General features: G+C 35.9%; 1 protein-coding gene across 6 annotated transcripts in view; it reads right to left on the bottom strand.

The window, feature by feature from the left end:
- Mdga2 (MAM domain containing glycosylphosphatidylinositol anchor 2) overlaps positions 1-26,541 on the bottom strand; it is a 763,131-nt gene that overhangs the window by 229,549 nt on the left and 507,041 nt on the right. For all 6 annotated transcript variants that reach the window (XR_872713.2, XM_006516013.3, NM_207010.2 and 3 more), the window contains exon 6: positions 291-560. Coding sequence is in view for 5 of the 6 variants with exons in the window: in XM_006516013.3 (XP_006516076.1) it covers positions 291-560 (270 nt within the window). In the remaining variant the exon portion in view is untranslated. The remainder of the gene's footprint in view (positions 1-290; positions 561-26,541) is intronic.

Raw genomic sequence — 26,541 nt, forward strand, 5'->3', positions numbered from 1 at the left:
TCTAAGCTAACATATGTTCTCAGTATATTTTGTTTTATGTAACACTTTAGTAATTATATTTTACTGATAACATATTTTAAGAGCAAGTCAATAATACATTATTGTAAGTATTCTATAAAATTTCCTTCATCCGATAAAATATCAGGACTTAAGACTTTTAGATTCTAGTTCTGATTAGTTATTATGATTATTCATAAATATTTTTCAATATTTGACATATAAGTCAATATTTGAGGAAATATTTTTAAATTAAAAGTGACAGTATTTACTTTCTTTGCAGACAAACTCACCTCTCACAATGATGTTGGTGGACTTTTTTGCAGGGTTTCCCACATTATTATTGGCAATGCAGCTGTAAGTACCAGCGTCATCAGAGGTGATGGCAGGTATGGTCAATGTCCCTCCATTCAAAACAATCTTTTCAGGCAGAGTCCCGAAGGACCTGACCCAGGTAAGAGAGGGTGTAGGCTCTCCTCCAGTTGTAACACATACTAACGTTATGGCCTCTCCAGGATTTACAACTATAGGATCATCCACCAAGAGCTTAATTGACGGAGAAGCTAAAAGACACAAAGAGAAGACATGCATTTATTGAGATATGTTGAACAGGTAATCAATAGCAGGTTTTATATTATTCATTCAAGTAGTTAAATGGAAATGTTCTTTTTCTCAAAATCAGAGTATCCTACTCAAATTTTAGCCAGATGTAATACTTCTGTACTTCAATTAAGCAGCATAAATTTATAGAACATTATTGAGTCTTTTCAACCAGATGTAGTATTTTGAGGTTATATTCAGAATCATTTCTATGGGCCAGTGTCAGTGCTATTTTTTATGGCACCCTAGGAAAAGTCACACAAGACAATGCAAATATTATTCTATATTACTTGTGAATTTATTGTTCTGACACAAGAATCACCAAAGTGACAAATGTTGTCAACTACAGCAGCCATTTCTTCTTAGTGATATGATACTTTTTCTCTCATTCCTAGTTGTTTAGTCTTTGTGATTTTATGGAGTAAAATTCCCACAGAAAAAAAAATAAATCTTTTTAAATTCTCAAGTTAAAAAATAGACATATAAACATTCACTCAATTAAAAACACTTACCTTTACAACAAATACTTAAAAATTGAAGCTATATAGAGAATATAAAATATTACACTCATAAAGGCACAATTTACTTGTAACAGAGTGTAAGCATATATGACATTTTCATAAATAGAAGTAGTGGACAGGTATTTTATTGATGTTAAAGTTAACATGTTCAGGAATATTTGATGACAAAGTGAAAGCAGTATTGTATGCAATATATATATATATTACATATATATATATATACATATACATATATTACATATGTATTACATATATACTCTACATAGTATATATTTAGAGCATATATATTATATACATAGTATATGTTATTATATTTGACTTCAATTTTTCATTTCTTTTAAATATCACATGTTAATATACATGAATGTATTATGTACATATGTATTATATATGTATAGTATATATAGAGAGATTAATGTTTTCAAATTCATGTAACTGCATTAATTTAAAAATTATTAAGCTCAGCTTAGAGCTGCAGCTTAGAATTCAAACTTATTAAATTGTGTGTTTTAATAAAATCCATCTATCTTTAAAAATGAAAACAAGGGAAGATAGGGCAACAGCTCTGTGATGAGGATTCATGGGGGGAGGGAGTCTCTTTGACATTTTCAAACATCCGTGTTGCTTGCTGACTCTTATAACATCATTAAAATAGCATGGAAATTTTCAAAATGTCACAACATCAGCTCCTCTGATGTTCTAGCATTAAATTATAAAGATTTATTATTAAAAAGATTTTGGGAAACACACATATTAAAGGTGATATGTGAAAGTCACCACAGTTGGGGAGAAAACAAAGTGTATCAAGGAATTATTAAATATTAAACTAATGACTAGAAGATGCTACCAATTAAATCTTATAAAATATGTATTGACCTTACTGATTAATATACCACCATCAAGATGCAAATGAAATCCTCGTATAAAGAGCATAAACCTCGAATTTTCTTGGACTAGTATTTTAGAAATCCCAATGCTTATCAAGCCGTGTTTAATGTGTTTTACACCACATTTAAATTGTATGAAAAGAAACCAAGTCAAAGTTTAAGGATGTATATTAGGACTATAGAAACAACAAGTTTCCATTACATAGAAGAGTATTCTTTTATACAAAAGGCTTATTGGAGGAGGGTGAGTTTTCTGTACGAAACTATGCAAAATGAAAAACAAGAGAATTCCAAGTTTAAAAGTCGTTTACTATATAACAAGAAATTTATTGTTCTGACTCCTTCGATATACAGAAGAACGTTTGCAATGTTATCAATTGATATTCTCCTTCATGAATCTGGGATAAAACAGTTCTGAGCATGTTAGATTTATTAGGGTTACCTTTCATTTTCTCAGATTGTTCTTGAAATTGAAAAAGTAGCCAATCAGACAATTGATGACATGACTAACAAATCTGAAGCCTTAATAATATTCAAATGTATTTGCTATACTAAATATTCTAACTTTAAAGCTTAAGAAATTTACAAGGTTAAACGTTTGACACCCATGCATTAGCATGTAACATTTAGTGAACTTTTTGTAATATATGGCTTTGTTTAAGATTTAAAGGTGATTCTTAGAGGGTACATGGAATCATGACCGAGAGAGGGTAACTAAAGTATACAAAAACATTTAATTTATAAGTATCGTTTTTAAAAAGACTTTCCCATCAAATGACTTTTATGTTAATTTGAGGTTGTATACAAACACTCTGAGTGAGATTCTGCTTTGAAAATTTTATTTTAGGATCTGACTAATGCAGAAATTTTCTATCTCACTGAATAGACAAGTGGGCATTGACTTTAGCACCTTCCTTTCTTATCCTCCTGAGGTCTGGGTTTACAGGCATGCATTACTATATTTGACATCAGTTCTTCACTTCTTTGTAAAAGTCACATGTTAACATGTATGCATGCATTTGTGTATGTATATTGCACATGTCAGTGTATGTGTGCCTGTGCAATGGAACCAATAAGAAGCCCAGAGGAACCAATAAGAAGAGAACTAACTTGAGGGAGTTAGTTCTCTCCTTTTACCATGTGGTTGCTGAGGCTTGAAATCCAATGTCAGGTTGTCAGGTTGGTTTGGTGACAAGTGACTTTCCTTGCAGAACCATGCCTCCAGCCCTAGTTGCTCATTTCTTCATCCTTTTGATGTCACTCTTGGGGTGTGGCCTGTATAGCTTTAAGGAATGATCCAAATGTGGCAACAACACATGTGTAAAGAAACAACAGACAAAGGTCTAGAAGAACTGAATTGGATGAGCTGTCTTCTGTAATGGAGCTACACTGATGGCAACCCAGAATCTCAGTGTGTTTTTTATATACAGAACGAAAGCAGAGAAGACAAGGTAATCAATCATCCAGTAGGAAAAAGTTGTGATAGTTTCTGCATACAATGGTTTTAGTTAAAGGTCAAAGTTCTTAATCATCACCCATTCTTAGATGAGGGAAAGGCTTTGCGAATCTCTGAGCCATTCCTGGGAAGGACTGGGTTTGACACTGGGGTAGTTGACAAGGCTGTGTCCATCTCAACAATACACATTCACTCAAAACGTCATTAGCTCCCTACACCTTGCATAATATTTCCTCAGTTACCACATTCACAAAGGAACTCACACAATATGCACTCACTGATAAGTGGATATTAGCCCAAAACCTAAGATACCCAAGATATAAGATACAATTTCCTAAACACATGAAACTCAAGAAAAATGAAGACTGAAGTGTGAACACTATGCCCCTCCTTAGAAGTGGGAACAAAACACCCTTGGAAGGAGTTACAGAGACAAAGTTTGGAGCTGAGATAAAAGGATGGACCATGTAGACACTAGCATATCCGGGGATCCATCCCATAATCTGCTTCCAAATGCTGACACCATTGCATACACTAGCAAGATTATGCTGAAAGGACCCTGATATAGCTGTCTCTTGTCAGAGTATGCCTGGGCCTAGCAAACATAGAAGTGGATGCTCACAGTCGGCTATTGGATGGATCACATGGCCCCCAATGAAGGAGCTAGAGAAAGTACCAAAGAAGCTAAAGGGATCTGCAACCCTATAGGTGGAACAACATTATGAACTAACCAGTACCCCGGAGCTCTTGACTCTAGCTGCATATGCATCAAAAGATGGCCTAGTCGGCCATCACTGGAAAGAGAGGCCCATTGGACACGCAAACTTTATATGCCCCAGTACAGGGGAACGCCAGGGCCATAAAAGGGGAGTGGGTGGGTAGGGGAGAGGGGTTGGGCAGCTATGGGGGACTTTTGGTATAGCATTGCAAATGTAAATGAGCGAAATACCTAATAAAAAATGGAAAAAAAATATTTCCTCAGTTACCAATGATGTGCTTCAGACATAATTAAGTCATATAGAAACCTGACTGTGATTCTACACAAGTTCTTTCACTTCTGGGTACCTCTCATTGGCATTGTTAACACGGAGGACACAAGTATTTTTGGGTGGATAATATAAACATAAAGACATTATTTTAGGACTTACAACAAGAGATTCACTAAGCAATGTTTTCGGTTGTCATTCACTCTATTTCTTCCCTTCTAGGCTTAGTGTAGCTTGACAAGCAGTGTGGTTGCTACAAGACAAAAGGTCTATAAAATTTGATACCTTTGATGGCATGTGGCAGGCATATTTTAAGATCATTTTGAATTTTTGAAGGTCCTGTATCTCATCATATTTAAAGTCATTCATTTTGAAGGAACAAGAACCCATATTAATATCCCTTTATAATATTGTTAGTAGTGAGTTAAACTCACTGTATTTCAATACTTTTTCTCTTAGGACTGGCATATGCTGCTCCTCAGCACTGTTCTGTAACTGTTCTAGTGCCTTGAGGTCACACATGATGAGCACCCTTTCCTCTGTGTAGTGGGTATCCAGGAAATGAAGACAGATAAAGCCCACTGTACTAAATTATAAACCTAGCTAGTTATTAGGTCTTTATTACCAAATATATTGACTGAGTCACCCCCTAAAACATATCCATCACTAGACATGGAGACAGAGGCTTGTAATTCAAGCAATTCAACTGAGAAAGTAGGAGAACCAGGACCCCAGGGGCAAATTAATCTACAAAGAGAGTTGGAAGCTAAATTTAGGTATAAAAAATTCTATCTTGAAAAAATAAACTAAGAAGCAAAATAAAATAAGCCCTTATTTGTAAATTAGAGGGCATGTATTTTTCATTTCATTTTTAAACATGGGATACATATGATTTTGGCACATTTTAAACACACACACACAAAAAAAAAACAAACACAAAGGATGAAATAGCACAAGAAAAATACTGAACAGGACAATACAGAATTGACATTTGAGATGCTGATCAAAGTGGAAAGTTACAGTTACTGAAAAGCATGAGGTTTGTTCTCACTGAAGTAGACATGAAGAATTGACTTAATAGAACAAAAAGTCAACCAGTGATCATTAGAGGCTAGAAAAAGTGAGGCTGATGGAAAAGTACTTTCTACATTCTAGCGTCCTGCGAGACTGGGATGACAGCACCTCTACCAAAGCCACAGCACTTTATTATACATTTATAAAGGACCAAGAGATAGAGACCCAAAGCTTCCCAGCACAAAAATATAATAAATGTTTAAGAAGAGAAATGATAATTAATTGCAATTTAATCATCATATATTATAAAATATATGAAATTAAATCTACACTTAACAATTATGTATTATTATGGTTCAAATAAAAATCATATGAACATGAATTATATAAACAAAGGCAATCCTTCAAATAAAGTTAAACGTTTACACAAAGACTGCCGATATAGCCTTGTCTATAAAAGACAGGCCTTCTGAGTCTAAGGGCACACTGACCCTTGGCACACTAAAGAAAGCGGAAATGGCAGGTGCAATAGACTTTCTACCTCACGTATCAGGAACATGCTATTTCTTACATTAGAGTGGCTCATTTTGTTCCCAAAATATTATTTTTTCCTCATTTCCTTGATTTCTCTGGTGATCCTCCCACTACTTACAAACATGGTTAAATGATTTTATAGTATCTTTCCATGTAGTTCCTGCTAGGCACTCTGGATCCTTAGAACTTCTTGGGTATTCTTTGGGTCCCTAACCCCCTATGCTGACAATTCACAATTCACATTGTAGACACTTTTTTTTTTCAGATTGAGGTTCACTGTCTGCATCATCAAAAAAATTTTAAAAATGTTTTCTAAATTGCCAAAAGAGTGCTGTGAGCACATGAAAATAATTGCAGTTGTACCATCGGGTATAGATAGCCTTTCTGTTCTCAGTGCTTATGTCTGACTATGAGGCCAGTTAGGATGTCAGGCTGAGAGTATGCCAACACTTAATTATGGAAGTTAGTTGTCACAGTTATCAAGACTTGAATACTCCCTAAGGATGAGTACAACAGAATTGTATCATGTGTTATATGTTCTATATGGGGATAGCATGGATAATACACAGTTGATAGATAGAGGTAGATAGATAGATAGATAGATAGATAGATAGATAGATAGATAGATAGATGATATATAGATGATAAATAGATGATAGAAAAATGATACATAAACAGATGTATAGATAGATGTATAAATAGGTATATAGGTGATGGATAGATTATAGGTGATAAATGTTACTAAGATTGATAATATAAATGATATAGAGGACCAACAGATGAACAAAAGGTAGTAGGTAGGAGATAATAGATTATAGATAGATGAAATATGATAAATACATCATAGGTAAATGATGGCTAGGAGAAAGAGAAAAAGACAAGGAATGGTAAGAATAAGTGCATGAGGGAAGGGGAAAGATCAGAAAAAGAGGATAAGAAAGAAGGAACAGAATGGGAAAGATAAAAATGGAAGCAAAGAGGGAAATGGTAATATGGTTTATATGAATTTTTTTCAGAGTTGTGTGTGGCAAGCCTTGGGCTTCAGCTCATGCAGCTGTATGTAGAGAAATTTCAGGAGATGGGGTCAAGCTGAAGGAATCAGGTGACAGGAGTAAGTTGGCACTGGGGTGAGAGCTATCTTGGGGTTTATGTCTGATCTCATTTTGTCATAGATCACTCCCCCCCTCCCCCTCCCCTTTCTCTTCCTGATGTGGGATATGGGATGTGCTGCTCTGCTAGGCACCTCTTACCATGATGGATTGAAACCTTGGAAACTGTGAGTTAAGATAAATCAAATGTCCCTTAGGTTGTCTGCTTCAGGTGTTTGTTAAAATGATGAGAGCCTGACTGGGGAAGTCTGACAGATAATAGACAGCAGGCACATGGGGATAGATAATCGATATTGCAACCCTGGGAGAGACAGGAGTAGACCAGACTGTCAAGAAAGAAAGAGGGGTAAAGAGAGAGGAGTTAAAGAGAAGGGATGAGAACAGAGATGAGCCCAGAAAAGCTGAGTTTCTGTTTCCCCAAATTGTACACTGTGTTGTTCTTTTCTGATAACAGTGTCTTACACACCTCAAGCCTGGCTCTAACTCATTGACTTGTTGTGTTGCTCCAGACTTGTTTTAATCCCTTGACCCTCCTGCTTCCATCACCCAAGTACTAGCAGTCCAGGTGTGAACCTCCGTGCCCAGCCAACATTTTAATCAATAAGCATATCTGAGGAAAGATATTCTTCTCATATATACCACTCAGCACCTTTTTTCCTAGTAAAGAAAAGTGATTGTTTTTCCTCTTGAGCTGAACAGGAGATACTTGAATTGTCCACAAAGAAAAAAAAAAAATGGCCTGTTGACTATCATATGCATATCTCCTAAGAACAGGTATTACACAGAAAGTGGGACTTCGTGTCCTTTCTTTTGTTTGACAGTACTGAGTATGGCTGACAAGAAGTCAGGGACACAATATTCTTATGGCCTTGAGAAAGATCACAAAGCTGTAAAATGACAAAGTGAAAATATGAGAGCAACAAGGTAGAACTGAAGTTTCCAAGATAGTCGAAATACATCTATCAGAATTTTCTGACAGGGATGCAAATGTAGCCTAGTGGAAATGGGCTTGCCTAGCATTCTTGAAGACTTGAGTTCATCTCCAATAAAGCAGAAAGGCAAACAATAAAGTATTTTTAGAGTATTCTAGTACTACTGGTTATGGTAAACAGAATGAGTCAAACTTCAAAAATCATGGCAACACACATAGTTGAATTAAAAAAAATAAGACTGAATTGAAAAAATAAAAGAAGATAATTATTTCAAATCTGAATTCATAACGGGATTCATGCCCACTCAAAACTCTAGCAACTCTGCTGTTAGTAATACTGTCTCTGGAGATTTTTTTTTTGAGTAAAATCTTAACAATTTAGTTCTGGTTGAATTAAAACAGGTTCTTTGAGGAAGAGAAATACTTACTCAGGCATATTCTTTGTATTACTACCTATTAGGGGAAGAAAACATAGATAATCATTCCTTTAAAACCTGAAACACAGTGTTTGTGTATTATCATAGATTTTGGTCTTCCATGGACCTGGCATGAAATTTCTAAAAATAGTGCCTAGATTGTCACTTGGACTATAATTTGAAAAGCACAAGTTCTTACTTATACTTACCTATCAAATGTTTCAAGTAAGAGACAGAAGTAATTCAAGAATTAAAAAGTGAATTCAGGTGGAAAATGACAAGGGAGGAAAAACAAATAGGATTTCCTTGATAGAGAAGCTCTTCCTGGTAGGATCTGCCTTATTTAAATCCTTCACAATGGCTCTAGACTGTTATTCAGAGGGGAACATTGAGGGGGAACATCAAGAAAGATAAGGAGAAGGCTACAAATAGAGAAAGACTAGGAAAAGTGCTATGATAGCCAGGCTTTGGAGTGGAAAACCTGCCTCTGATCTGTGTAACCCAAACAGTATAGACCTCAGGACTCTCTGGAGGATCAGGGATATTGGAAGAGATTACCAGCATGCACAGCTCACTGGAACTTAGTTTCCCAGGCTCATGCCATCCCTGCATCCAGAAAGATTTTCTACATGGGGATTTTTATTTCAGTTCCATTTCTGCTGTTATGATAACAACTCTGACCACTGCACCAACCTCCCCAAATCGGGCAAGAAAATTGATTATTGGTCTTCCAGGTCCCAGTGGATTACTGTGGAGTAGTTAAGGCAGCTATGTGAATCATGGCATCCGTGCCCAAAGGCAAGGGGAGAATGTAGGCATGAGTCTACATTAGCTTTCCTTTGTCTCTTTTATATTGTTCAGGACCTCCTACCTCAAGAGTGATGAGACTCAGAGTAGGCTGTTCCACCAATCAGCAATCGAGGTTATCCCCCACAGACACTCTTACAGGCCACCCTGATGTTAATGACTCCTCCTTGATGCCCCTCTCTAAGTGACTCTAGGCTGTGTCAAGTTGCCAGTAAAAGCTTACCAGAATATTAATATATAAAAGATATGGGTGGATGCGATCATAATCCAGAATGTACACATTAGAAATTAATGTTATAATTTTAAAAATTGATCAAAATTAAAAAATAAAGCCATAAATCTGTCCACAGAATGTACATCAATTGCCAGGAGAGTCTAAGAACAGAAGACAGCACAATTGGTGTCTGTGGGTCACTGTTTCCAAGTACATTCAAAGTCAATTACTAGCTACAGGAAGCTGCTGTGTAAAAGGAAAAGAAAGAACACAGAGGGGGTCTGCTATTAGTCAAAAAATAGATGCCAGATGAAGTGAATGAGAGTAAAGTATGCAGTAGTAAACAGTAATGAAACTAGGAAATGTACTTCCTCTTTCTGTTCTGTAACAAAACATTTGCAAACTGGCAAAAGATATGTAAAATGCTAACACCTGAGGTGAAATTGTATGTGGGGAGACATGTATAGAAACTATGCTTTGCTTGAAATAGCCTCCATTTCACTAAGATGATAACATGCCTGTGTTGGCTGATACTTCATTGTGATTCCATTCTCCATGTGTATTTCATGCCAAATGTGGATAATTGGACTTTTCATAAAATAAAGAGGGGAGTATGTATTTGGAGTTAATTTGAAAACTGAATGGTCTACCCACATAGGTGACTTTATTATTTCAATATTATCAGTCACTTATTGCTGCAGCTCAGGAAGACCAAGGATGATATCATCCCGAGAAAGTGTATTTGAAATAATGTTCAAGAATATTGAAGTATTTTTTTAAATCATTTTTTTAGATTTATTTATTTATTATATGTAAGTACACTGTAGCTGCCTTCAGACACACCAGAAGAGGGCGTCAGATCTCATTTCGGGTGTTTGTGAGCCACCATGTGGTTGCTGGGATTTGAACTCTGGACCTTTGGAAGAGCAGTCGGGTGCTCTTACCCACTGAGCCATTCCTATCTCCTTGTACTAAGGTCAAATCTAAGTGGATTAAGGAACTCCACATAAAACCAGAGACACTGAAACATATAGAGGAGAAAGTAGGGAAAAGCCTCGAAGATATGGGTATAGGGGAAAAATTCCTGAATAGAACAACAATGGCTTGAGCTGTAAGATCGAGAATCAATAAATGGGACCTCATAAAATTGCAAAACTTCTGCAAGGCAAAAGACACCGTCAATAAGACAAAAAGACCACCAACAAACAGATTGGGAAAGGATCTTTACCTATCCCAAATTGGATAGGGGACTAATATCCAATATATATATAAAGAACTCAAGAAGGTGGGCTCCAGAAAATCGAATAACCCCATTAAAAAATGGGGCTCAGAGCTAAACAAAGAATTCTCACCTGAGGAATATCGAATGGCAGAGAAGCACCTGAAAAAATGTTCAACATCCTTAATCATCAGGGAAATGCAAATCAAAACAACCCTGAGATTCCACCTCACACCAGTCAGAATGGCTAAGATCAAAAATTCAGGTGATAGCAGATGCTGGCGAGGATGTGGAGAAAGAGGAACACTCTTCCATTGCTGGTGGGATTGCAAGCTTGTACAACCACTCTGGAAATCAGTCTGGTGGTTCCTCAGAAAATTGGACATAGTGCTACCGGAGGATCCCGCAATACCTCTTCTGGGCATATATCCAGAAGATGTCCCAACCGGTAAGGAGGACACATGCTCCACTATGTTCATAGCAGCCTTATTTATAATAGCCAGAAGCTGGAAAGAACCCAGATGCCCCTCAACAGAGGAATGGATACAGAAAATGTGGTACATTTACACAATGGAGTACTACTCAGCTATCAAAAAGAATGAATTTATGAAATTCCTAGGCAAATGGATGGACCTGGAGGGCATCATCCTGAGTGAGGTAACCCAATCACAAAGGAACTCGCACAATATGTACTCACTGATAAGTGGATATTAGCCCAGAAACTTAGGATACACAAGATATAAGATACAATTTGCTAAACGCATGAAATTCAAGAAGGAAGACCAAAGTGTGGACACTTTGCCCCTTCCTAGAAATGGGAACAAAACACCCATGGAAGGAGATACAGAGACAAAATTTGGAGCTGTGACGAAAGGATGGACCATCTAGTGATTGCCATATCCAGGGATCCATCCCATAATCAGCTTCCAAACGCTGACACCATTGCATACACAGCAAGATTTTCCTGTAAGGACCCAGATATAGCTGTCTCTTGTGAGACTACGCCAGGGCCTAGCAAATACAGAAGTGGATGCTCACTGTCATCTATTGGATGGATCACAGGGCCCCCAATGGAGGAGCTAGAGAAAGTACCCAAGGAGCTAAAGGGAACTGCAACCCTATAGGTGGAACAACAATATGAACTAACCAGTACCCCCGGAGCTCTTGACTCTAGCTGCATATGTATCAAAAGATGGCCTAGTCGGCCATCACTGGAAAGAGAGGCCCATTGGACTTGCAAACTTTATATGCCCCAATACAGGGGAACGACAGGGCCAAAAAGGGGGAGTGGGTGGGTAGGGGATTGGTGGGTGGGTATGGGGGACTTTTGGGATAGCATTGGAAATGTAAACGAGGGAAATACCTAATTAAAAAAAAAAGAATATTGAAGTATTTAAATAGTATCTATAAATAGTACTTACTCCAGGAGTGAAGCTTTACTAGAATACGGAAACCAACGTGCATTTTTTTATTATTGTAATATTCATAAGACAGATTTCTGGAAATGATCAAGAAAACAGATCCATTTCTTCATGGAAAATAGCATTAAAGATTAAGAAAATGATCGATTTCATAGTATAGTATATCTCAAGTAAGAGAGTCTATAGAAATTTTTTTGAGGGTGGCTTCACGGTCTCTTGTATTGTTATTACTGTTTTATTACTGAATGTCTTCTTCCCAGGGAAACAATCTACCTAGATATTTATTGAGTAGGTATTTATAGGGTATGTATCAGATAATGAATAACACAATGTGTAAGTGAATAAAACAACCAAAGCTTGCCAACATTTAGAAGTATACTCTAACAAAAATAACAAAACTTCTGGATACAACTAATTTGTCTCATGTGACTTTACACTTTTATATCATCTTCAAATTACCTGAATTTATGTGTGCTTTTGACTCTTGACCAGGTTGTTGATGTCATCATAGTATAGAATTTGTAAAAAAGTTACATAACTTATATAGGGATTATAAAATTGGTATATAAATTATATAAGAATATATGTAAGAAGGAACAAAATACCCATGAAAGGAGTTAGAGAGACAAACTGTGGAGCAGAGGACTGAAGAAAGGACCATCCAGAGACTTCCCCACCTGGGGATCCATCCCATATATAATCACCAAATGCAGATACTTTTGTGGATGCCAACACATGCTTACTGACAGAAAGCCTGTTATAGTTGTCTCTAGAGAGGTTCCACCAGTGCCTGAAAAATAAAGAGTTTTAAATCTTTGCAGATATTGATATTATTTATATAGCTAATCATAATGAGATGCCAAGATTCAGGTCAATATCAGCAAAGATTTAAAACTCTTCTAAATGTAAAATAAAATCAGGATACCTTGGTCCTTCATAGAAGGGGGAACAAAATGCCCATGGAAGGAGTTACAGAGACAAAGTGTGAAGCAGAGACTGAAGGAATGTCCCTTCAGAGACTCACTCACCTGGGGATCCATTCCATAGACAACTACCAAAACCAGACACTATAGCATATGCCAACAAGAGCTTGCTTACAGGAGCCTGATATACCTGTCTCCTGAGAGGCTCTGCCAGTGCCTGACAAATATAGAAGTGGATGCTTACAATCATCCATTGGACTGAGCACAAGGTCCCCAATGAAGGAGCTAGAGAAAGGACCCAGGGCGCTGAATGGGTTTGCAGCCCCCTAGGAGGAAAAAGAATATGAACTAATCAGTAACCTCAGAGCTCAGGGACTAAATCACCAACCAAAGAGTGCACATGATGGGTGAGACTCATGGATCCAGCACCATATGTAGCAGAGGATGGCCTAGTTGGTCATCAATGGAAGGAGAGGTCCTGTGAAGGTTCTATGCCCAAGATTAGGGGACTGCCAGGGCCAGGAAGTGGGAGTGGGTGGGTTGGTGAGCTGGGGGAAGGGGAAAAGGATGGGGGGGGGTTGGAGGGGAAACTAGGAAAGGGGATAACATTTGAAATGTAAATAAAGAAAATATCTAATAAAAAATAAAATAAAATCAGTACGAGGATAGAACAAATGAAGACTGCTATTGGTCATATAGCTAGCTATTTTATTTCTTAAATTGGGTGTTATATTAGAAAGTATTCTCAAATTGCTTAAAATATGTTTGATAAAGATATTTTAGCTTTCATTCTCTATCCTCGGACAAAATTATTTCAGAGTTATAGTTTGAATTCTGTATAATTGCCTAACTCCAATTCATAGAATGTTGATTGTGGGTTTTTTTTTTTTTTTCATAATTCTCTGGAGTCCAGGGTTTTTCTCTAATCAAGGAGGAAATGAGTCAGTTTCCAAAGAGGACTGCCTGAGGCAAATTCTGCTATGCTAAGGAAAACCCTGGGGCGTAAAGCCAAAGCTTTGGGTGTAGTTATACCTAAAGTATTCAAGCTGTATCAAGTATCAAAAGTCACATTAGAAGCCTATGCATCCTTGTTAGTGATAGTAGTAGAATATATGAACTGCAATGTACAAAGTGTACAGGCTGTATTAGTGTTGACGAGTGGGACAAGGTAAAAGGTTTGCTTATGAGACACCCCTCTATGCATAAAGTGTACTTTGATAAAGTTCTAATTTTCCTTTGCTAGTAATATTCCTTCAGCATATTCTAGCCATTAATTCCCTTTTGGGAATTTCATGAAGGTTTTTCACCGTTTTACAAGCTCTCTCTTCACTTGTTTATTTCTTTCTTTCACTGTTTGGGAGCCTTTAAATTTTGATGCTGTCGTCTATAAACTATTTTATGAAAGAAATGCCAATTTGAAATAGATCCACTGGGCATTAACTGTGTGGTAAGATTTGTCTCAGACTTTGAAAAGTGTCAAAACAAATCAATTTTAAATACTGTCCTTCTGAAATGTGCCACTAGATAAAGCCGATTAGAGATGTTAGTATATCTAAGGCAATGCCCACAAAGTTTTACTAATACAAAGATATTACTTTTATAAAGAGGCAGGAAATTATAAACAGTGATTTTTTATCAAACTGAACTGTTTCTTGATAGCAAATAGATAACCACCAGAAGGAAAACACAATTCACAGAAAGGAAGAAAATAATTGTACTTCACACAAATTGGCAGTTAATCTCTAAAATATATAGCAATCTCATATTATTTATGCATTTACCCTAATAAGTCAGTTTTTAAAATGGCTCACAACTTGAATAGACTTCTTTCAGGACATACTGAAGGCTAATAGGAATAGGCAAACTATTTTAATTGTTATCAATAACTACGGAATGAAAAATAAAAACCACCCAATATAACGTTACCTATACATTTCAGGATACTAAATTAGTTTTTAATACAAAGTAGTATGGTGATATTTTGGAAAAATGAGAAGATTTCACATTGTGAATGGAGCAAAACAGTGTTGCAAGAATCAGCATGGAGAATCAAAATCAATAAAAAATATAATTAACTTTCAGATTACCTTGAATGAAATGCTTTTTAGGATCCTGAATAGTATCAAAAAATTAAATAAATCAAGACTCAGAGATATAAGGACTCATATTCATTACACCATGATAGCCAAAATCAGGGGAAAAGTAAATTACATAGTAATTAATATATGGATATAATAACTGTATCATCTGCATAAGACATAACAAATTGTGTCATTCAAAATGAAAATTCCTGTAATATGTGAAAACATGGATGAACTTTGAGGACATTTTTTAAAGAAAAATAAGCAGTTAACACACTCTATACGATATTCCTCATAAAGAGTATCTAACACATTCAATCAAATTCAGTATGGATTAATGTTTGCCAGGTTTTGAGGGAGAATGAAGTCGACCATTACTAATCATGTGCATTAAAGTATTAACCAAGCAAAATTAATAATTTCTGAAGATATGCAGTGCACCAGTGTACCTATACTCATCAATAGCACACACACACACCACACACACACACACACACATATATATATATATATATATATATACACATATGTGTGTGTGTATGTGTGTATATATACACACATGCAGAAAATGTTAGAGTACATTTCGTCTCCCAATTAAGTTAAACAGATTTAAAAGTGGAAATTAAAAAACAAACAAACAAACAAACAAAAAACAGGGCTGGAGAGATGGCTCAGAGGTTAAGAGCACTGACTGCTCTTCCGGAGGTTCTGAGTTCAACTCCCAGAAACTACATGGTGGCTCACAACCATCTGTAATGGGATCCAATGCACTCTTCTGGTGTGTCTGAAGAAGCTACAGTGTACTCATATAAATAAAAATAAATCTTAAAACAGAAAAAAAAAAGAACTGAAGAGATGGCTATAATTCCAAGTGCTGTATGTAGGTGGAGTTGTTCCAGTGGATTGGATTACAAAGGCACAAAGTTGTGCTTTTCCCTGAAGAAGGTGGGAGCTTGAAACTATGGACCCTGTACTCCCTGTCACTAAAGCATCATGTTGACTTCCTGTGAATACTAATTTCTGCCTAAATATGGTATTATAGATCTAGTTCAAATGAGACTGTTCCAACACTTAAGGAGCTCTATTCCTTATCTTGGGGCTTCAGACAGAGTATTTATATATATTGTTCTTTGTTTTAGGACAGTGCTGCTATGTGATAAGGAAGGTGCTTAATTTTCAAATACAAAATATAGAAAAAAAATTAAGACACACAAAATGGAATGTCTGTTAAGGTAATAGTGAAGAGCAGTAAAACTATCTTGATACTATTTTCTAATGAAAGATAAAACAGTAAATCACTTTTTAATTTACTTCCTCTCTACACAGAAATGCATGTACATAATATTCTGTCAGTAGTAATTCATTCCCAAAGTTACTAGAAATAAAGCTTTCACATTCTAGTTCCAGCAAACTAGAAAAACTACATTTTTTCTTATTAGATTAATGAGCTACTGGAATATATTTGCAGAGAACATGTTTACTATTGTTTTAATACATAAAATGTTAAGGTTTAATATATACATTTATACATACATATATGCATACACATATATACAGACATTCATATATACATACATACACATACATACCTATTAAACCAAAGCTGATTTCTAATGTATTGATGTGATAATTTGAATTTAATTCAAAAGTAATTTGGTGACCCTTTTTCTCCTGAATTATATTATAAATCTCTTCAATCAGATAGCAATAGTCTCAAATTCTGTAAGCTTTTACTTTCAATGCAAAGTTCTTAAGGCTTATAGGACACTGGGAAGTTCTGCACCTATTTCTTGACACATTTCTTCTAAATTTTGTTGTTGCTATTATAACTGTGATAAATAGAAGTAAAATATTTGGTGAATGTTCACTGTTCATCATTTTTTCCCACCAACCTCACTATCAATATGGTTTAGCAAAAAACAAATCCACAGAGTTGAAGGAGTTGATAAAAATCACCACCTTATAGGGAATGGACCGAATCCACAAAAGCTCTTGCAAATACATGCTTTCTCACTTAGAGTTGATGAAGCCTTTATATGAGCCAGCATTGACAATGGGTGGTGTGTACAACTTCAATCCCAGCACTCAAGAGGCAGAAGTAGGGGGACTGTGACGAATGTGTGTGGCTATTCGGAATATCTACATAGTGAATTGCAGGTTTCATACTAGTCAGGACTACACACTGAGACAAAATCTCAACCACAAAAACAAAGGCAAAGACAAAGACAAATGAAAACAAAAAGTAACACCAAAAGAAAGAAAGAAAACAACAAAACACAGGAAGCATCCACACAGAGATATCTGGGTGGTAGATTACATCACTGGCAGACTACACAGTTCTGCCTTGCTCTGAACGCAGAGGCTTTAAAACACCTGGGACTTGCAGAGTCCAAGAGAACAGGCAATAGGACCAGCTATATGCAACAACCTGGGTTGTTTATCAGTCATTAATTTACAAAATTCCAAACTCCTCAGGAAACTAGAAGTTGCCAGACAAGTTTTAAATCAGATGCTTGTTTAAAAATAGATAATCCAGCATTTCAGAAAATTTCTAATTTTGCCAAAAGCATTCAGGTTTCCAACAGTCAAAAAAAAATCATACAAACAAAAAGAAAGAAAGAAAAAAAACTCATGTAATTTGAGACAAGGAAATAGATTAATTAAACTGGGACTTTCTTTCTACTGAAAAAACAAACTGTGACAACCTCTGGTTTTCTGACCGTCCTTAGTAAGAGCAATCTGACAGTACAAGGGGTCACTGGGACTGTATCTGTGAACTTCGTATGAGATGAAAAAAAAAAATCATTGCTGCTTCAGCAGTGTTGACCTGTGTGTTAACATGCAAATTATCATTCTTGTATACTGTAACTGATTATATGAGCTGGAGTAGGTGTCAAAGAACTTGACAAGAGCTGTTCCTTCGCTTTGTTGAGTCTTGAAAAATAAAAACAAAAATCAAGGGTACAGGTGTACACAAACTTCAATATATTTTTGTCTTTGTTTGTATTTTATAACTTTTTAACAAATGAGTTTAAAATATTTACTTTCCTTAAAGAAATACCTCCATTTGGGAGGAAAAAAACCTGGTGCAAGGAAGAACATAAATGCACTGTTTTTATTTTTATTTTACATAATTTCAGTTGATGGTTCCCACTAGTTTTTAAATCAAAACTATTAAGCTGAATAAAACCACAGGTTGATAACTTTGCTATATTACAAGCCCCAAATAAATGTTTACTTACAAATGGCTTAAAGATTTGCATGTACAGTGTGGATTTTTTTTTTTTTTCACAGAGCCTATGGTATTAAGGGTTTGGGTGCACACATATGAACCAGCAGTGCGTTTTTAGAAAAATAATTGCACAATTTGATAGCAAGCATAGCATAGTCCTTTCCTATTCTCCCCTAGTTCCTTTTTCCCCTCTCCATTTCCCCATCCGTGGAAAACACTCTGTGGACTGAAACAGCCCAGCTGAAAAGCCTGATCTTACTTGGCTGACCTGGGGACTGGAAGAGGTTAGTCACTGTGTCTCAGAAGCAGCAGCCTCACATGCCATGTGGGTTTTAGTCACCACAGGCAGGTGACAGGATGCTTAAGAGGTTTGTTAGAAACTGGAAACTTGCTAAGAGCCATACCATGCTCGGAAATTTCAGTTTTAAAGTACAAAATTTATATTCTTGGCATTAAGAAAATGAAAACCTAGTACTTAATTTACCTTTGCCAACTCAGTGACACAATCACTAAACCCAGTGGTATTAAGTTCCCTTAAGGCTTTCTTATGGTAATACTTTCTTGGCTGCCTGACTGGCTGGAGAGCATTTAAAAGGAACTTGCTTCCAAGCCTTGCAAACAGAGTTCTGTCCCTGCTTCCCAAGCTGTAGAAGAAGAAATCCAACTCTTGAAAGTTATCCTCTGGTCCCTACGTGTGCACTGAGAAACTCTTGCAAGTTGCTGCAGCTCCCACTCCCTCCCCAAACCCCTCCATAAGCAAATAATGTTTTATTATAATTAAATTCAGGTAGCATATTAAATTAAAAATAGTGACCTTGAAAACATATAAGTGATCATTTTAGAAATCTTTAGCAAAACAGACTATTTGATGATATTTCAAAATATTCATATGATTTTGAAAGAACATTCTGATCGATTGTTTCCATCTCTGTACACATTGTCTTACGGCCTTTCATTGACCAACTTGCCGTCATATTTTTTGCCATTTATTATTATTATTTTAATTATTGTATCTTCTAGGAAAGTTACTAGTCGATAAGGAATGTTTTATATAAGAATCTACAGTCTCAAAATAAATGTGAATACCAGGGATGTAAAAAATTTATTGGGAGAACAATAAAATACACAGGTAGACGGAGAACCCGGCAACTTGCAAACTTTCTGTTACTATGGCAATAGAATTTTGGAAAATCTGGGTCATCTTGTTGCTGTGGAAACTCTCAGGAAGAGTAAAGTTGAAACCTCGTAATGACCATTACATTTTCTCCCCAATTGACGGCGAAGTCATCGTCTATGTTTTCCGATATCTGAAGCTGCATTAGTGAGACTGGGGTACATTCAGGTTTGATTACCTTAGGAAACGAGAGAGCACTTAGATAGAGGATTTGGTGTGCGTTGACAACCTCCTGTGATTCTTTTATTTGCTTGATGAACTCTTTTTTTTTTGTCTTTTATTAAAAATAGATCTTTTTCTCATGTAATATATCCCGACTACAGTTTCCCCTCCTGCTGCTACTCCTAGTCCGTTCCCACTTCCTCTCCCACTTTTTGTTTCTCATTAGAACACTAACAGGCTTCCACAGGATAATAATAGAATAAAATATATAAGGCAAAACAACACCTAACACATCAGCTGAAGACAAAAACTAACAGTAGAAAAAAGGGACAAGAAAAAGCACAAGATCCAGTGGAGGGTCGATGATGACCCAGGATAGGGGAATGCTAGGCACTGATGCAGTAGTGGGCAGGCAGACAGGGGAGCACCCTCATAGAGGCAAGGGGAGGGGAGAGAGGGGAGAGAGGATTTGTGGAGGGGAAACTGGGAAGGGGAATAACATTTGAAATGTAAATAAATAAAATAACTAATAGAAAAGATTAAAAACAAGAAAGAAAAAAGAAAAGGCACATTAAGGAATCACATAAAATCACTGAACTTGAAGCCATAATATATATGTAAAGACCTGTAGAGTAAAAGAGAAAGAAAGCTCATAATAACAATGATAATAATGATGATAATAGTAAGTATGATAAACAATTTAAAAGGCCTGATACAAAATTATGAGACAAAGAACTTATAAAGATCGCTTTGAGTTTGTTTTCTGTTGGATACAAATGTAACTATTTTTAATATTAAAAAAACAGTCAAGAACAGGTCACAAAATTTACATGCATTGTAAGTGTTAATTTCTGTAGATTTCTATGGGTAATGGTGTTCGCATAAAAGAGAGAAGTTTATTGATAATGACCATAAAGCTTGATCATAAACTTTTTTCAGACTACCATTAGTCAATGAAAGAATAATCCTGGCAAATTTTGAGATTTTCTTTACCATTTTAGCTTGATTGATGATTGCAAGCATATTTTCTTCTACTATTTATATTATAAATCTTATTGTAAATATTATCCACTGAGTATTTTCTATGAATCAAATACTTTTATGTTTTATATATCTAGAATTTATTAGCTATAAGAGCATACTGTGAATATTTTTGCTTTTGTTATCCCTAATTTTAAGAAGTTTAAAAACAGTAGCAAAACCAGCACCTGACTAAGACAGATGCAGATACTTACAGCCAGAACTAGAATTTGCATCCTAAATTTCTGAACATAAACACTTACAAAAAAGCTCTCTGAACAATAACCCACCCCATGTGGACCCCGTTGAGAGAGACAGGGATTTATATTTTAGCCATTAATGACTTAGTACTCATTACACAATTCAGATTGGATTCAAACTCTTCATAAACCTCCTGCCTCAGCATCTCAAACACCGAGATTGCAGATGTAATACATGATGCCTGATCAGGAAAAAAAATTATTGTCAACACCACTCTAACTACAGGTAACATTAAATATTGGCATCTGTATTGGTAAACCCTGTTGTTCCAGGTAACATCAATTGCTCCTTTCTGATATCATAAAGGTTCTAAGATTTAAAGGTGAAAAATCAAAAGTCAAAAGTTTCCCTAGTATTTCATATACTAAATATAAAAACGTATACTGAATATAAAAATATATGTGCTAAATATAAAATATATATTCTAAATAAAAAAATTATAACCAAAACAAGTGTACAGACTTCACTGTCATATAATGGCACTATTAGCATCATGACCCTGACTTTAAAAAATAGTGATCCTGAGAGTATAAAATCGTGGCTGTCTTTCTTAGGATTCAGCCTTCTTCTAGTACCTTAGAGTTACTTTCTATTTTCCCAAAACAAAGTTTATATGGCTATAAAAAGTCACAATAGATTTCTATTTTGAAACGAACTAATAGAAATAAAACAAAATGTAGTTAATGTTTAATAAGTGTGGCACTGACCTAAGAATGAATATCTTTTTCCTTTATTTACATTTCAAATGTTATCCCTTTTCGTGTTTTCGCCCTCTGAAACTTCCTATGCAATCCCCCCTCCCCCTGCTTCTAAGAGGATGCACACCCACCCACCCACCCACTACTGCCTCCCCACCCTCGCATTCCCCTACACTGGAGCATTGAGCCTTCACAGAAGCAAGGTTCTTTCCTCCCATTGATACCCAACAAGGCCATCCTCTGCTACATATGCGGCTGAAGCTACGGGTCCTTCCATGTGTGCGCCTTGGTTGGTGGTTTAATCCCTGGGAGCTCTGGGGGGTCTGGTTGGTTGATATTATTGTTCTTTACATGAATAAGAAGATGTATAGGTCTTTCATTCCATGCCCCTCAGAGGAAAGCCATGTGACCACCTAACGATGGCAACTCAGGAAGACAGCTCTTTCTAGGAGCCAACTGTCCAGAAAGAATGATCCTGCAATTTGTAGCTTCTAAAATCATAAGAATATATATATTTTTGTTGCTTGTGCCTCCCAGAGTGTGACATCATGCTAATGCAGCCCACCCAGGCTGGTATAGGACACCCTCCTTTCTGTTCTAGATATATCTCATAAAACCAGCCCTTCTAATACAAATGATGGTTGATAAGATAACATACCTAGATTCTAGTCAGCAATAATTGTCACTTGGATTCTGTGATAGCCAGTTGAATTCAGTAACTTAGAAAAGAAAATAAGAAATAAATAACCTTGGCTAAGGAAAGTGGCTAAGGTTAGTGTTTATGTACAAGAATAAAATTTCCAATACTTCTTTCTCTTGAACTTAAATTGGCATCTCTGATAATGTGGATATTATAAAAAGAAGTGTTCTTATCTATTTTATTTCATAACTTTGGCTATAAAATTGCACCAACTAAAATAATATTTTATTTCTTATAAAACATAGGCTTCATACCTCTAAACATAGGAGACCACCATGGAAAGAGCAGAGCATACAATGTTTTATATTCCATTTCACAGCTGATTGTGAAAGATCTCTGAGTTACATTACATAAAAGAGTGGCAGATCCCAAGCACAAGAGATGTTTTTCTTTAAACCTTAGCTTCTGGGACAATTGATGGACAGACTGAAAAATGAAAGAGAGAGAGAGAGACAGAGAGAGACACAGAGAGAGAGAGACAAAGAGAGAGAGACAGAGAGAGACAGAAAGAGAAACAGAGAGAGAGACAGAGAGAGAGAGACAAAGAGAGAGACACAGAGAGAGAGACAGAGAGAGAGAGACAAAGAGAGAGACAGAGAGAGAGACAGAGACAGAGAGAGACAGAAACAGAGACAGAGACAGAGACAGGTATGGTAAGGAAGAGCAAGGAAGGAGTTGAGGGAGGAGGAGAAGGCGGAAGGAGAAACAGATGAGAAAGAGATAGAGGAGGTGTGAGAGTTCTGTTCATGTTGACACAGTACCACTTTTGTAGTGCATTACTCTCTGGATGTAATCCTCACCTAAGGAAGGCATCTTAATTAGGGAATTTTTATAAATGTGAAGGCTGTGTAGACTAAATCAAGGGATCTATATAATTAAGTAAAATTAGCCCCACCTGCCTTGTTTCTTTATAGCCTTCATCATCACCCTTCAAAACATGTTTTTCATCCTAATATAGGTAGCAACTTAATTCTTATTTGCCATTGAAATCATGAGGCATCCACATATAAGTGCTTGAAATACATTTAAATAAATGAAAAATTTATCATAATTTCTATGTACCCTTAGGTTGTAGATACATATTTTAAATAATTTGTACTTTGCTCCCATAATTATGATCATTTCAAATATACACATATTTATTGAGATTATAAATTTACAAATCTAAGTGGACTTATTTTAATCAGCTGTGATAAATAAAACTACATCAGTAGTTTAACAGAAAAGGACTAATGTAATTTTTCTTCAAGACGAGACAATAACCATAAAAGTCTGGAATAGATCACAAGTCACTTAGTCATTGTGAGTGACAGGAAATAAATAAATATGTTGCTTTATCATTTTTTTTTATAAAATGTTAAGAACAAATATAATAGGGTTAACACAACCTGGCTAAGTTAATGTAGTGCAATGTGATGTAATATACAGTGATACTACTGTGACAGGACACATTTTAATAGTGTCCTCATTAAGGATCCAAAATTTTGAACACTTTCCTTAGCTTGATGTAGAATTGAACTGCAAATGCTAATTCATTCTAGGAAAACCAAGACAACACACTGTTTCTTAGTCTGTAGATGACCATGCCATTCCAGAGGATTCATAGATGCTGCAACAGCAACTCCATGTCTTTAACAAAAGCTCATATATCAGAATGGAGTGAGTTCATTCAAACATTCTAAATTCAAAGATATGATCTTGTTATCCAAAGCAATCATTTAAACTTTTTCCAATGTCTGTATTCCTAGGTCTCACATTAGAATCCTGCTTCAGTAGGTATAAACCAGAACCAGCAATATAGTCAAGGGGAAATGGCTTTGTTTTAAGAACTTTGAAGAACTGTTGCCATTGATGGTATTTCTATGTTAGCTTGCTGTGTGTCTTGGGCATTTTGTAAACAGGTCTTCAGTCAGATTGATGCTACTTAAATAACTACAGAGGTTTTCTTTTTTTTTTTTTCTTTCTTTTTTTTTTTTTTTTTAGTTTGTTTGCATTGGTTTTTTTTTTTCCATTTTTTATTAGGTATTTAGCTCATTTACATTTCCAATGCTATACCAAAAGTCCCCCATACCCACCCACCCCCACTCCCTTACCCACCCACTCCCCCTTTTTGGTCCTGGCGTTCCCCTGTACTGGGGTATATAAAGTTGCGTGTTTTCATTGCAAGTTTATTCAAAGTAAATTATACTTATCTATTTTTGTCCTCTACCAGAGTTATAATTTCCAAAATTCAATTTTTACGGACATATTTGTTACAAAGAACATTAACCAAACTTATTGTAACATTCACAATATAATTTTTATCTTTCTATAGTGTACAACACAGTGTAAGACACAGGATTAATATTTTGTGTGTACCACAATAGTCTCTAGCAGAACGACTGATAACACATTGGTCATGTCCCTAAGATTGCACTTCTCTTTCATGTCAGAAGAACAATAAACTTGGCTTAGAGACCACTATTGTTTTATATCTCTGCTTGCATAAAGTGGGCAGCCACTGAATTTGCTCCTGATGCACTTTGGGAGCTACTATGCTTTCATCTATGTGAAACGCACAAACCCTTCCAACACTGAGCAAAAACCACATAGAAAAGACAGCAGAGCACACCTGGTATGACTGCATCAAAGGTTAGGCAAATGAGGTATCTGACTGAAGTTGTTGGAAGACTGAAAGAAGGACCATAATCTCAATTATCTTCCACAGTTTCAATACTAATTTTTAAAAATAAATATCAATAAAAGATTCTTTACCAATGCATGATTTATAAAGAAGGAAAACATTTGTTTTCTGTTCAATCATTTACATTAATGTGGGGACCAATAGAATAGAACACAATGTTGAAATTTTCAACAGAACGTTTGTGAGAATGCACAACTATGCCCTCTGTAAAAATAGTAGCTATGACTCTTCTCATTAAAAGTCATCCTAGCAACAAAAGAAGCCAGCTTCTTTAATAGGCTTTAGGAAATCTGCCAGTTTTTATTCTAATATTGCTAATGAAATAAGATGCCTTTATTTATATCTAATAAAACACTCTGCTTTTGGCTAGAATTTCCTTTCATTAGCTCCAAAACAAAACTAAAGTGCTGGAAACTCGACAGTTTAAAATAACTCTTCAGGTTTGACAGTCAATCAGTCTTTCCTAACACATGCAACATGCAACAGTAAAAACTATAGATCCCCAAAATATAAAATGCTATTTTTTTTAAGTTTTGGTTTTTAAATGGTTTTTGTTTTCATTGATTTGCTTCAGTCTCAGATTAAGCTAAAGGAATATATTTTAATCTATATGAGCCAATATATACTACATGTCAAACCATATAAAAAGACACAATAAAACCCAAAACATAGAAATGAAGCCACAATTGGCTTCTGCCTTAATAGTTATAGAGATAAAATAGCAGAGAACACCTTAAGAATTTTAAAGGCTGGGCAGTGGTGGCACACGCCTTTAATCCCAGCACTCAGGAGGCAGAGGCAGGTGGATTTCTGAGTTCAAGGCCAGCCTGGTCTACAGAGTTAGTTCCAGGACAGCCAGGGCTATACAGAGAAACCCTGTCTCAGAAAATCAAAAAAAAAAGAAAACAAAACAAAACAAAAAACCAAACAACAACAACAACAAATTAATAAAGAGCTGGTCAAATGTAAGAAATGTAAGGCCAACTGTAAGTGATATACTTAGTACCTGGTTCTTTTTCACTCAACTGTACTATCTTTACCCATCTACTAGGAAGTAGATCCATTTTATTTTGTTTTGTTTTTTTTCCTTCATGGATCACTTGACTTCTCTAACACACACACACACACACACACACACACACACACACACACACACTCACAATACATTATTGATGGAGGATATGGTTTATCCTCACTTACCACCCATGCCACCAGCACTATTATGATGAGACAGAATACAGATACAGAGAATTGGCCAGAAAGCAATATTTGTAGTGCAACAGCCAAAACAAGAGACTGTCCTAAAACAAGGCAGAAGAAGAGAAAAGACACCAGCAAAGCAAAGCTGTCCTCTGGTGTTTATATATGCAATGCACACATGCACTCACACTCACACAATCTCTCGCCTACACAGACATGAATAAATAAATACCATTTAAAAATATAGAAATTTGGTTAAGGAGAAGGAGAATCACTAAAATTTACATTGTTCAAA

The sequence above is a fragment of the Mus musculus genome, chromosome 12 (assembly GCF_000001635.26).
Source record: "Mus musculus strain C57BL/6J chromosome 12, GRCm38.p6 C57BL/6J".
NCBI lineage: Eukaryota > Metazoa > Chordata > Mammalia > Rodentia > Muridae > Mus > Mus musculus.